This window comes from Rhinoderma darwinii, chromosome 1 (genome assembly GCF_050947455.1).
Source record: "Rhinoderma darwinii isolate aRhiDar2 chromosome 1, aRhiDar2.hap1, whole genome shotgun sequence".
NCBI classification, from domain to species: domain Eukaryota; kingdom Metazoa; phylum Chordata; class Amphibia; order Anura; family Rhinodermatidae; genus Rhinoderma; species Rhinoderma darwinii.
Window position 1 is genome coordinate 298192178 of NC_134687.1, and position 13952 is coordinate 298206129.

The 13952-nt window shown below is 40.9% G+C and overlaps 1 protein-coding gene across 1 annotated transcript in view; it reads left to right on the forward strand.

Annotated features, from left to right (window-relative positions):
* Positions 1 to 13359, forward strand: part of EFNA2 (ephrin A2) — a 196247-nt gene extending 182888 nt beyond the window's left edge. The window contains exons 3-4 of the mRNA XM_075825387.1: positions 7721 to 7786; positions 11430 to 13359. Of these exons, the coding sequence (XP_075681502.1) occupies positions 7721 to 7786; positions 11430 to 11548 (185 nt within the window). The 3' untranslated portion in view covers positions 11549 to 13359. The remainder of the gene's footprint in view (positions 1 to 7720; positions 7787 to 11429) is intronic.
* Positions 13360 to 13952: the final 593 nt, after the last annotated feature.

The window sequence follows — 13952 nt, forward strand, 5'->3', positions numbered from 1 at the left end:
CCAAGCCAATTTGCGCAAAAAATTTGTTACATTTTTCAACACTTTCTAGACCCAGACACAGTAGTCAATCTGCCCCCAAGTTTTTACATTATAATTACTGATCTAAGTATGTTTCTGTGCCTTTATCTACTAAAGATAGACACACTAAGCCAAGAAGAAAAAACAATCTACTAAGACTGGATTCAACCTCATTGAATCAAAAAGCCAATAACTAATGCTATAGGTCCCCCCAGACCATAAGCACAATGTGCATCGGAATATAAGGCGTTTAGCTCTTTTGACAAATGGCATTAACCAGAACATTGTAGTGGTAGGTTTTTACTGCAACGAACTAGGCTCCATATGTACAAGTTTCAGCTTGTAGCATTGGATTCTCTTTACAATAGAATATCTTTCCTATATTTCTGTTGGTTATTTTTGGGTTTATTTTGTAAAATGTTATGTCTTTTCCACTAATTCAGTTTATTTTGCAGCTTATGCTTCTCATATATTTTATTAGATGTTCTTTACAAATGCACCATTCCTTAGATGAATGTCCTTCTTTTAATGATATTAAAATGATATGGTGAACGCAGCAGAGATCTTTACTGCTGCTGCTAGACCAGTTAGGATTCAAGTCAGGCGGAACATCAGAAATTAGACCTGCTTGGTAGAAATGTATTTAGCAGACATGAAAGGGACCGAGTAACTCCTCGTTCAGTCATTGAATAAACCTCATAGGCATAAGGTGCATGGCGGAAATTATAGGCCAAGGTCGTCATTTTTACATGCAGTTCTCGTGTGGCATATAGCTAAATGTTTTTAGTGTAAATCCTCTCTTCTGAAAGTACAGTAATGGGAGCACTGTAAAAAAAAACAAAAAACAGAGCATAATCTTCAAATAACCCCAATAGTAGGATTCCTATTTTTCGAACCGCAGCCATTGATCAATTAAAATGATCTGTTAAATAAAGCAGCCCGAGTTAAGGGCATGGTGTAATTTTACAGCTGAAAAAGATTAGACTTTTATTCACTGCATGATTGGTCTCCGAAGGACGCGTAAAATGATAACGTCACAGAGCACTCTTACACACAAGGTCACTTGTTCATGTAGCTAATGCTGAAAATTACGATAATAATCCTAATACTTTTTAGATCATTGCTCAGAATGCAGCTGTCTTGCATAAAAGCTCTAGCTGTTGGAGTGAAGTAAAATAGTGTAATCGTTAAGGGTATGTTCACACGGCGGGGGTCCGTAACGGCTGAAATTACGGGGATGTTTCAGCCTGAAAACATCCCCGTAAATTCAGCCGTACCGGCATGTGCAGGCGCTTGAACGCCGCGTCAATTACGGCCGTAGTTAGCGCTGCTATTCATTGGAGTCAATGAATAGCGGCTCCAAATACGGCCAAAGAAGTGACAGGTCACTTCTTCTACGCGGGCGTCTATTTACGCGCCGTCATTTGACAGCGGCGCGTAAATATACGCCTCGTGTGAACAGACAAACGTCTGCCCATTGCTTTCAATGGGCAGATGTTTGTCAGCGCTATTGAGGCGCTATTTTCGGGCGTAATTCGTGGCAAAAACGCCCGAATTACGTCCGTAAATAGGCCGTGTGAACATACCCTTATGAGAGAAAATTCTGTATTTTGAAGAACGATAATGGTTTTGTAAAGGATTTCTTCCAGTATTTTTCAGAATAGAAAATCCCTTATATTATTCTGATAAACAGCAGCAAAATCATGGCAGTAAACATTGCGGAGTCGCTGTAGTTCTTTTCTAAATGTTTTGTTAAAAGAGGGATTAATCTGGTTGGACATGTAGGTATATGCAATTTATGCAAGTCTCTATTTTTAAAGAGAAGATGATATTGACCAAGAGTTTACAATAGATGGAAAATATTATTATTACATGATATATTATACAGTAGTATTATTATACAGTATTAACCCCTTCCTAACCGTGATTCTGTTCAAAGTAAAATTTCTATGTCTCTAGAAATGGTTCATATGAGAGGTTCATTGCGGTACCTGAAAACCTAAAATATAAGACAGTTGATATTAAATAACTTCTAATAACACATAAATAGGTAGAGTATGAAAGCTTCAAAAATAGACTAGAATATGATTTGTGGGATAAAATTGCAACTGTAACAATTTTATAGTATATTGTTGCAAAAATATACAATGAATATACAGCCCAGTAGTGCACACAATAATCCTCTGGTACCCATTCCGAGTCTGATTTTGTCTAACTACAGGATGGGTGATAATTGTCTGATCGCTGGGGGTACCACCCGTGGGACCCCCGTCAATCGCAAGAACAGGTTTCCCATAATCATTGTTTATCACCTATCCACAGAATAGCTGATAAATAACTAATCAGTGGGGGACCAACAACGATGACGAGAACGGGCGTAACTTACTGTTCCTGGGAGCCCCATAGGAATGGTCAACCACCGCTCCGTTCATCTCTATGGCTGCCGAGCGCTATCTTGCAGTGTGGAGGAACGGCGGAGGGGGGGGTTCAAAGCCTCTGCTCTTGCAATCGATGGGGCTCTCAGCAGTGGGTCTCCCAGCAATCAGGCAATTTTCAGCTATCCTTTGGATAGGATATAACTGTTGAATCTGGTACAACCACTTTAAAATCCCTGTTGTCTTAGGGCAATGTTGCTCAATATAGAGTCAAGTACCCTCAAAATTTTCACAAGGCTTCAATCATACTCTGTGCTGCACCTATTAAAAGTCCAGCATGTGGACAGTGCAAAGACATGCTGTGTATCCCCTGGGGTATACATACCGCAAGTTGAGAACTTAGAAGTTAACTACAATACCCATGGTTGTTGTTTTAGGAGTTTATATCCCTGGTGGTTTACAGTGTTTGAAAGGTTAATATTTCTGCATGTATTTAGTGTTTCAGGGGTTAATATAGCTTGTGGTCCATGGTGTATAAGGGCTGATATTCCTGGTGGTCTATTGTGTGCTAATGTGTGCATTTGCAATATACTCACCTTATAAATTCTGTTGCATTTCTCTGCGTTGCTTCTTGCCCCCCTGTGCTAATTTTGCATGTAAGAATGTAGTCATGTGATTTCCGCTTCTAACGCGTTACATTCTATTGTCAATTCAGGATAGACACAGTGGAACTGAGAAGGGGCTGCGGAAATTTGTGTTTTTGTATGGCCGCCACTACTACTCCTTTTTTTCTGAGCCATTATCCCTGGTTGTTTAGGGTGGTGAAGGGTTTACCATATAACTCACCTGGCACCAGCTTGCATCGGGAATGTCCGTTGTGAGACCAGGCAGAACAGGCTGCTGCGCCTTCACCTGTTTTATGTAACTCTCTTTTGCTGCAAAGATCGAACTACAGCAGATATTCCCTGCTCAATCTCGCCTGTCATTCTTCCTTCCTAGACTGACTTTTCTCTCTCCACTATATGTCAATGGTGCAACTTTGCGGTACCTAGAATTTAGCTACGTGACCTCACGTCTGTAATTATTTGTATAATATGCACATTAAATTTTTTTTATAACCGCATATTATACATCAATATCCAAAATAATTTCTTTGCAGTTGCCTTCATCAGTGTACTGTCTGTATTGCAGTTATATGTATTGGCTGCGTGTTAGGCCAATAGAGTGCCCATGGTAAATTCTTCTCAATGATCTTCATGGTGGCAACAATGACAGTATTTTATTACTTTTTTAGGTTTCACCTTTTTTTAAATTATATGTCTGATCATATTTTCACATTTGTTTTGCATTACATTTTATTAATTTATTGTAAACAGTGCTAGTGTTATTGTGGCACTTTCAATTTTTCTTCCCTTCCTGGGAAAGTAATTTTAAGAATGGATGAAAAAACATAAAGCTGATGATGTTGAAGAATTCTGCTATCAGCTGTTCTATGCACAATTGTATAAGAAAAAGTATTATTTTCTTTTAGTGTGCCGAATAGTGCAGAATCAGGTATCAGATAAATAGAACACTCCCATCATCCTAATTAGGGGCGTATCTATAAAAGACTGGGCCCCATAGCAATATTTTGACTGGGCCTCCTGTCCCCCACAACCAACGCCCTCCCACCCCCACAACCCCTGCCCTCCTGACAATGAACAACTATCAGTCCTGTGTGCAGTGTTATAATACAGCTAGGCCGCCAAGTTGTAGATCATCAACCCCCCTATTTTATGAGATCCCATTAATAATAATAATCCCACAGTCCTCCTGTAGATAGTGCCACACAGCGCCCTCTTGTAGATAGTACCACACACAGGCCCCTCTTGTAGATAGTGCCACATGGCCCCCCTTGTGGATTGTGCCACACATCCCCCCCTTGTAGATCGTGCCACACATCCCCCCCTTGTAGATCGTGCCACACAGCTCTCCCTTGTACATAGTCCCACACAACCCTCCCTTGTATCTACCCTCCCCTATTTTATGAGATCCCATTAATAATGATCCCAGAGTCCTCATGTAGATAGTGCCACACAGCGCCCTCTTGTAGATAGTACCACACACAGGCCCCTCTTGTAGATAGTGCCACACGGCCCCCCTTGTGGATTGTGCCACACATCCCCCCCTTGTAGATCGTGCCACACATCCCCCCCTTGTAGATCGTGCCACACAACCCTCCCTTGTATCTACCCTCCCCTATTTTATGAGATCCCATTAATAATGATCCCAGAGTCCTCATGTAGATAGTGCCACACAGCGCCCTCTTGTAGATAGTACCACACACAGGCCCCTCTTGTAGATAGTGCCACACGGCCCCCCTTGTGGATTGTGCCACACATCCCCCCTTGTAGATCGTGCCACACAGCCCTCCCTTGTACATAGTCCCACACAGCCCTCGCTTGTATCTACCCTCCCCTATTTTATGAGATCCCATTAATAATGATCCCACAGTCCTCCTGTAGACTGTGCCACAAAAAAAACCCTTGTAGATTGTGACACACATAAGAGCAGAGTTAATTATATGGAGCAATATTTAAAAAAAATTATATCTCACTTACATAACTTCTGATGCTGCCCTATAGCAGGGCTGATTCTTAAGTTCAGCCACATGATATACCCACTGGCAAACTATAGGTCATGATTAATATATGCATCCTAGATTAACTACAAGCTAAGTTTGACCCTTATTTTAAGCCACCTAAAAAGATTTATTATCCTTTTCCAAGCTCAGAACTTTTGTTGAAACACGTCCATAGGGGAAGCTTTTAGAAAGAGCTCGCCCCATTTGCTTACGCTTTACCATAATTGTCACTAATTACAAAGCAATGACAAGGTGAAATTTGTGTAAATTAGACACTTGAATACTAATTTGTTATTAGCGCAGCAGCTACTTAAGTACTTTGATTGCTGCACAATCACAAGGGACAAACGAGCTCGCTAATTACACTGGCCGGTATGGAACACACAGGGAGAAATGTACTAAGTGGGGATAACTTAGGCCTCTGCTAAAGGAAAACAGAACTATTTCAAGTTAGAAGGAACCTGTTCACTGTTAGATTTAAGGCCTCTGTGTGTAAGAAGAAAGCTGCACCCAAGTTCTGCATTTTCTCATTCACATCTTTCTTTACTTTAGTCAGGAGCATAACTGTAAATGTCTGGTTCCCATAGTAAAGCTCTAATAGGTCCATCTGGTCTCCAGGCTCTTTCATAAACCCATATCCACCAGGAGGTCTGTATTAGTTCTATCATAGGGGCACTAATTAGATTACTAACATTCTAGTACATAGGTATTCCACCTATGGTACGTGAGGGGGTACATCCCATGTCTCTAGGGGGTACTGGCTCTGTGCTTATGGTGTGCTTTTTATAGGTGCAGCACAATGTTTGATCAGCCGTGGGGGTGTTTTGATGTAATTTATTTGAGTTGAGGGTACTTGACTTATGTACATGAGAAACACTAGCACATTTAATTAAATAATGTCAACAATTCTTATTACTTGCCAAATTATATAACTGCCATATGCCATTCAATGATTCACCCTAGACTTACCATCTCTTGAAAATTCCTGCTTCTGCTTTTTATTGCAACTTTTAGGATTTTTTACATTGTTTTTCTGCTTTTGAATTCTTTATTTTGTCCTTTCATTTAACATAACATTTATAGCAATATTTAAAGGGGTTAGCCGGGTTTTTAAAACTCTTCCATCAATATAAGATTGGTAGGGGTCAGACTCATGGCACCCCTCTCGATCAGCTGTTTGATTGGGCCGCGGTTCTCTTCATTGCTTACATGGTTCTTCTCCTGGTTTGTAGTTGCATGCACCGTGAATGGGACAATGGTGCAATGGTTCAATACCTTGCATGGACGCAAAGTCTCCTTTAAGAGTTATAAATTGTCCCCCACACTCTTACCCCCTTAGGTTGGGTTCACACAGAGTTTTTTGCATTTTCACCATTGAGCGCCGCAGGCAAAAACGCCTTTATTAGGCCCCCAGCTGCCATAGAAGACACTGGGACTCTGCAATCACACGCAGGGTGCCGGTGGGGTGAGAGCGAGAGCTCCATCCCTCTCTCCAAAACCACTCAGATGCGACGCTCACTCTTGAGCGCCGCATCTGAGGGATTAAATTGGCGAGATCGCTATGGATATCGTTCACGCTCGTTCGAGCAGGACTTCTCCCAGCCCTCAGCTACCAAAGGTAGCTGAGAGCAGGGAGATTTAATGGCTCCCTGCTCTGTTTATTTATTCCGATGCAGCGCCGCAAAAAGGCGTATGCATTGGAATAAAGCACATTAGTGGCCGCCGTGAAAAGACGTATTGGCGGTCACTAACGGGTTACACATAGAATATGCCATTAACATGTGTATGACTGCACTGACCTCCACCAATCATGTCGAGTTTTATTTCCAAACAATAGGTTTCATACATTCTAACTAAAAATTCTTAAGTTGGAATTTAGAATTTACAGAAATTGATGCTGTTAGGCTGTGTTCACACAGAGTTTTTTGCAGGAGGAAAATTTTGTCTTTCCTGCACGGCGTTTGCCGCGATTTTTGCCGCGTTTTTTGCCGCATTTTTCGCCCGCGGCTATTGAGTGCTACGGGCAAAAAACTCCGCGAAATACGCTTTCTCTGCCTCCCATTGATGTCAGTGGGAGGTCAGAGGCGTAAACGCGCGAAGATAGTGCATGTCCCTTCTTTCTCCTGCGCGGCAGTTTTACAGCTCGCGGGAGAAAACCGCCCCGTCTCCCATTGAAATCAATGGGAGGCATTTTCGAACGGTTTTTGACGAGTTTTTTGGAGCGGTTTCCGCACCAAAAAGCTCGTCAAAATACTCTGTGTGAACAGGACCTAACATTTCTTAGGCTGTCTATTTATTAAACTTGCTGATTCTATGCAAAATGGCAAACTGCAGTTTACTTTTAATTAGCTTTTTTTATAAATAAATGTTTTATAAAAATCAATTAAAATAATATTTGAAACATTGAATTTAATCTCAAACAGTAAAATACTCTTACTAGTAAAGAATATTCTGCTATGTCAGTGTCCACCAATATCAATAAGATTGAAGTTCTACTGAAAAGACAATGTTGACGCTACATAATACAGTACCTCTCCCGGGCCAATGCGAAAACTCAAGGAGAGGACTATTATCAGATATGGTAGAACATTCTGGTGCAATAGGACTGCTTACAGTATCAATCTAGTTTTATGTGAAACAACTAAAATGTCATTTTATTTATTGTGTTATCTATAAATGTTTTAATATATATTTAATCTTTCAGCCTCCACCCCTCCAAACTTGGTGGATAAACCTTGCCTCAGGCTGAAAGTTTACGTACGTCCAACAAGTAAGTAACTTCTGTACACTGTACACATATTACTGGAGAATGATGTGAGCTTTTATATCTCATTCTTTAAGTGTTCCCATAAAAGAATACAATGGGAATAGCACCCACCTAGTCGACAGAAGAGATACCTCAACAGCTACATCCAGACTAATAGGACATACAGTAACTATAGTAATATAGATTGGGACAAATATGGCATGGAGTATGTCGATCAAATATACGTTGAAAGAAAGAGTCAAAGATAAAGAGGGGATAGCTGTAATGTAATACATTAATGCAAATGAAAACACTGCCATTTATTCCTCTAGATAACACATTTATCATCATAACTTATGTTTTATTTCTATGTTGGGAGTGTCTATTGGATGTCTATAAGATAAATGTAATGCTGACTAATTTAAATATAGAAAAAAAGAGATTAAGTTATAAGCAGTCATTCATTTATTTGCAGAATTTCGTTTTCCTAAAAATATATTCTTTAAATTAAAAAGGGACAGATTATTTTCGTTATGGAGTTTAATATTTAATAACTGCAATTATAGGAAATTCTACAATAACGACATATTTTATTTGTATGTTGCATATTATTATAGTTTACATAGATACATTTCTGTGGAACTACTTATTCCAGTTATTACATTTCAAAGATCAGCATTTTTGTTTAGATCTCAGGGAGATTAATGCCGAAGGTGCTGTATAAATTCTAGTAGACCTTTTACTCGTATGCCGAATACAATGTTAGAATGTGTAATTTATTAGACTATTAGCATTAGTTGCAGGACTGTCATTTAATCAATAAAATATTCTGTATGATATATATATATATATATATATATATATATATATATTTATGTATTAAAGCAAAGCCATGCAATGTGTGTCAGGCAACTGCATATGCTATTTGTGGATATAAAGTTACACCAGAGCATACTATGAATCAGGCCTGTATATTCTTATCAGACTAGTGTAAAATATTAGCTGTTTAGCCTTATTTTAATTCCTGTAAAAAGGGCACAAGACCACCATAAATAATAATAATAAAAAAAAGTCTTCTGCCAACATATACCATAGCATACAGTAAATGTGTATAGATTAGATAATCAACTAAATTTCAAAAACTACAGTTCTGGACAACCCTCTCTATAATTGTATTTTTCCTGACTTTGGACCCTAAGTGTCACGATGCGGGGTGTGGACCCACTGGGTCGTACCGCATAGTGGGATGGCAGCTGGCCAAACAGGTATAGCACAGAGTCTATAGTCCAGAAAGGGTACCTGTGGCAACTCGGACAGTAGCAAGGCAGGCTCGGCTGGGACCAGGCAGCAGGTAGATGTCAGGCGTGGAGTAGCAGAACACGTCAACAGCTTCAGCACGGCACTAGACCAGGACAGCACAGAATACAGGATACAGGAACAGGGAACACTTGGGAACTGGAAGACACTAGGAGACCATTAGCAAGACAAACTTTGGGTAACGAACAATGCTCAGGCAAAGAACAAGAGGGCAGAGGCCTTTTTATAGTCCAGTAGCATTCTGAGCTTGATTGCAGACTTCCTGCAATTATGCGTGCACTGGCCCTTTAAGACTGTGTACGCGCAGGCGCGCACTCCCTCCGGAGACAGTCTTTATACCAGGAAGTGAGTGCCGGCGCCTCACAGGGGTAAGTCAGAACCACAGGCCGTGGTCATAGACGTTACAGTATCCCCCCTCTTCTTGGGACCAGAGTGGGCGAGAAACTTCCTCACGAGGACAGGGACATCAATGTTTTTTTCTGGCTCCCAAGATCTCTCTTCTGGACCGAATCCCCTCCAATCCACCAAAAAGAACGTCCTTCCTCCCACCTTCTTGGTGTCGAGAATCTCCCTTGCTTCGAAAGTCCTGAAGTAGCGGTTCAGGACCACGGGCTTCAGCAAGAAGACATGGAATCTTGAGGGTAGGAGGCAGCCGCAGCTTGTAAGACACCAAGTTAATCTGTAGCAGGATCTCGAAGGGTCCGAGGAACCTAGGAGCAAATTTGCAGGACGGCACCCTCAGCCAGATATTCTTTGAAGACAACCAGACGTTAGTACCTGGAAGAAACTGAGGAGGATCCTGTCTTCTAGTATCTGCCTTTCTCTTCATGCGGTCCACCGCCAGCAGGATAGAAGATCGGGTTTGTTGCCATATCTGTAGAAAGTCCCTGAAGGTTGAGTCAGCTGTTGGCACCTGGGACATAGTAGAGACAGGAAGAGGTATTCGAGGGTGTTGGCCGTAGACGATGAAGAACGGACTGGAGGTGGTGGACTCACTAGTGTGGTTATTATAGGAGAACTCTGCCCACGGGAGCAGCTGCACCCAGTCATCATGCTGTCTGGAAACAAAGTGACACAGCTAGTTCTCCATAATCTTGTTAACCCTCTCGACTTGCCCATTGGATTGGGGATGATAGGCCGAAGAGAAGTCCAACTTGACACCGAGGAGACCGCAGAGTGCTCTCCAAAACTTCAAGGTGAACTGGACCCCTTGATCCGAGACAGTATGCAGAGGCAAGCCTTGCAGACGGAAGATGTGTTGAATGAAAAGGTCGGCCAATCACGCAGTAGAAGGCAGACCAGTCAAGGGAACAAAATGAGGCAATTTACAAAATCGAACCACCACCACCCAGATCACACTGCAACCCGCAGAGAGAGGAAGATCCGTGACAAAGTCCATTGCAACATGCTGCCAGGGAGCAACGGGCACAGGCAGCGGCTGGAGCAGACCAGCTGGTCTGGAGCGGGCAACTTTATTTGCTGCTCATAGCGTACACGAGGAGACAAAGTCCATGACGTCTTTGGGCAGCGTGGGCCACCAGAACTAGATCTTGGGTCTTACGAGCACCCGCGTGACCTGCCAGCTTGGAACTGTGACCCCAGCGAAGGATTCTTCCTCTGTCTGCCAGACGTACAAAAGTCCTTGCCGGAGTAATGTCTCTGACTTGCAGAGTGTTCACAGAGAAGATGCAGGAAGGATCAATAATATTCTGTGGGGACTCCACAGTGTCCTCTGTTTCAAATGACCTAGACAACGCATCGGCCATCACATTCTTGTCGGCAGGACGGTAGTGGGGTTCGAACCGGAACCGAACAAAGAACAACGACCACCTGGCTTGACGAGGATTCAATCGCTGAGCCGTCTGTAGATAGGTCAGGTTCTTGTGAACCGTGAAGACCAGGATAGGATGGGCTGTGCCTTCCAGTAGGTGTCTCCACTCCTGCAGAGCCAGCTTGATGGCAATGTGTAAACAGGGCAACGATCAGTTGATAAACGAGCAAACGCCTGTTTATCGGCTGATTGTATCGTTTGTGCATCCGAAAATATTATCGTTGTCCACAGCACATCTCCCTGTGCGATCCTAGTAACGAGCGCTTGTCACCATACATAGCTCCTTGTGAAAGGAGCAATCATGCTGTCTCGTTGATCTGCGCTCGTTTACACGGCCCATGTTGGGTTCTGTAAGAGGACCCTTATAAGTTTGGTAGCCTTAAAAATAATTGAAATACTTGTGTTGCATAGTCTGTGAATAGTTCCTATGATAGATATCAACTATTGATACAGCTCTGTGAATTATATACAAGCCGCTTATAGTCTCTAATCTTTGTGTTATTTTCTTTTTAACCTCAGATGATTCTCTTTACGAGTCTCCGGAGCCTATCTTCACCAGCAATAATTCGGGCCTAAGTCTCAGGGTCCCTCACTCCAGCCTTGGTTTTCTTCTGTTTTGGACTATTATTGTCTTGTAGCTATTTGTTGGCGATTAGCATAACATCAGAATAGAGAAGAGGGAGAAAAAAGGAGTAAAGAAGAGACTGACACCTGGAAATTTGGAACATTTGTATGAGACACAAACAGAAAAGAAGTGACCGGAATTCCCCTCATGAGAACAGTGTGAACAATCTTGATTTCTACCGACATTTAAATGAGGGCAGAGCTTCACAGAATAAATTGGGGCCCATAAACGCAGGTTTGCTGGAGTTTGGAGCTTTCCAGTAACTTGCTTTTTACATTTTCAGACCAAATGTATAGTCTTTTTATTTTGTATTCTTAGTATGTTTCCTGCATTTGCACCAGTAGAACAACATAATTGTGGAGATTCTTTTCCAATATGTATGTAATGGGTTTCGGCTCACTCTGACTATTCTGTCATCTGACATTTCCTTCCATTTGGCTGTCATATTCCATCCCAATTTTTCTACAAAGGGTTTGGGTTCATATTGTGAAATATTTTGTGGATGTGTAAGGTGCAAATATGGAGGGACCAAGATTGGTTATCATGCCTCTGTCTCAAAGACTACATAACGCAGCCAAACGACCTATTGTTTGTCTTCTGTAATAGCTTTCTAGCGCTTCTTTTCACTCGGACAGAAAATCACACCTTATAATGTCAATTTCCCTTGTAACAATTCCGTTCTCTATCATTCTGTTCTTCATGGTAACATCACTGAACAGCTAGTGCTAAATAATTAACCTTCCTGTGTGAATCAGTTTATTAAGCTCTTAATCGATGAAATGTGCCATGTGAAGATTATTGATCCAGACATCAGAGTATCGCCTCCTCACCGTAGAGTATTTGTTCCCAAGAATCTATATATATTTGCAAGGATATTGAATCAGTATTGTAACTGAGGATTCACACAGCATCCTGTTATTCTGGAACATGAATACTTTTTACACACCGATTGCCATACATTTCAGGAACATAGTAATTGCCCATTATAGCGGGAGGGTGTCCTGTATATTATGTTTAATTCATTGCCATCGGATGTGAGTTAGAATGGATAAGCAATAGTGACGACTGCAGTGTATACAGCCATTACACTTGGACCTACATATATAAATATATATATATACATATATAAATATTTTTTAAGTTAAAAAATTAGATGAAAAAAAATAACATAAAAGTTTATATAAAAAGTCAGAAATGCTGAATGACTCTATTTCTTTGAAAGAAACAGAGAATTTTTGTGCCAATATCATACAGATTTTCCAAAAAGAAAACTAATAGAAAACATTTAATGGTGCTGTAAAAATAAAATAAAAAATATGAATATGGCTGCCTCTCAGCACAGTTAAAAAGGACATTGAGGAAATCAAAGTGTCTGGATTCAGCAGTTACATGGTGAGTACCTTTATGGCTGTAATGTACATGTATCTACAACGCCTCCGCTTTTAGGTGGTGGAATGTTAACAACAATTTCTAACTTGCACTTAAGCTCTATGTGCTGGTCTGTCTTCTCCAGTCTTCTCTACTCCGTCACCTTTTTAATACAGCAAGAAATAAAACGTGGTGTTGTTTTTCAAGCTAATATGCTCCAGTGGCAAATAAAAACCTATACTGTCTGTTTTATTCTCCATATGTGATTCTCCCATCTTATCACTCGGTATCTGTCTGCCTGCTATAGGTGCAAGTCTCAGACACTTCATCCATGTGTGTAAATAGAGCCAGCAGGTATACTGTGATTTTCTATGTATTGCTGACAATGAATTTTATGGAAGTTGTATGATTTATAGACTAGGAAGCAAAAACTTGCAATAAAATACATTTTATCCACTCTCGTTTTTCTCTGCTGCTGCCTTGGGTCATATATTTTTTGAAAAGATCTATAAAAAATGAAATGGAATATTTAATTTTTTTTCTTTACTTCCATGGCTCTTTCTTTCCCACCTAGTGGGCAATCATATACTGACATTCATGATCTTTGAAGCATTGTATTTGGCAAGGGTAAAATCATTAAAACAGAATCAAATGGTTGTGTTTTGTACATACCCTAAGGGAGGAAACCTCACTATCATTTTTTTTGCTGATTTTGCACGTTACAACTCAGTATAGAAAACTAGTTTTACACAGTGCAAAGTGAGTAATCTTCACGCTCTTGAGGGTGAAGATCTAAAATCCCAAAGTGGAATTCAGACCCACATACCCAACATCCGTACCGGACTTCATTGATGCCACTATGACTAAACTGCCATAAAATCTAGACGAAAGTCTTCCCAGAAGAATGGTGGCTGTAATATAAAAACAAGAAGAGGGGAAACTCCATATTCATGTCCTTGTCTTTTTAATTGGATATTCAACTTACATATATGGATCTCTCATTCTAGTGTCTACATACACTTGACCATGTAGTATATGCCCAAACTCAT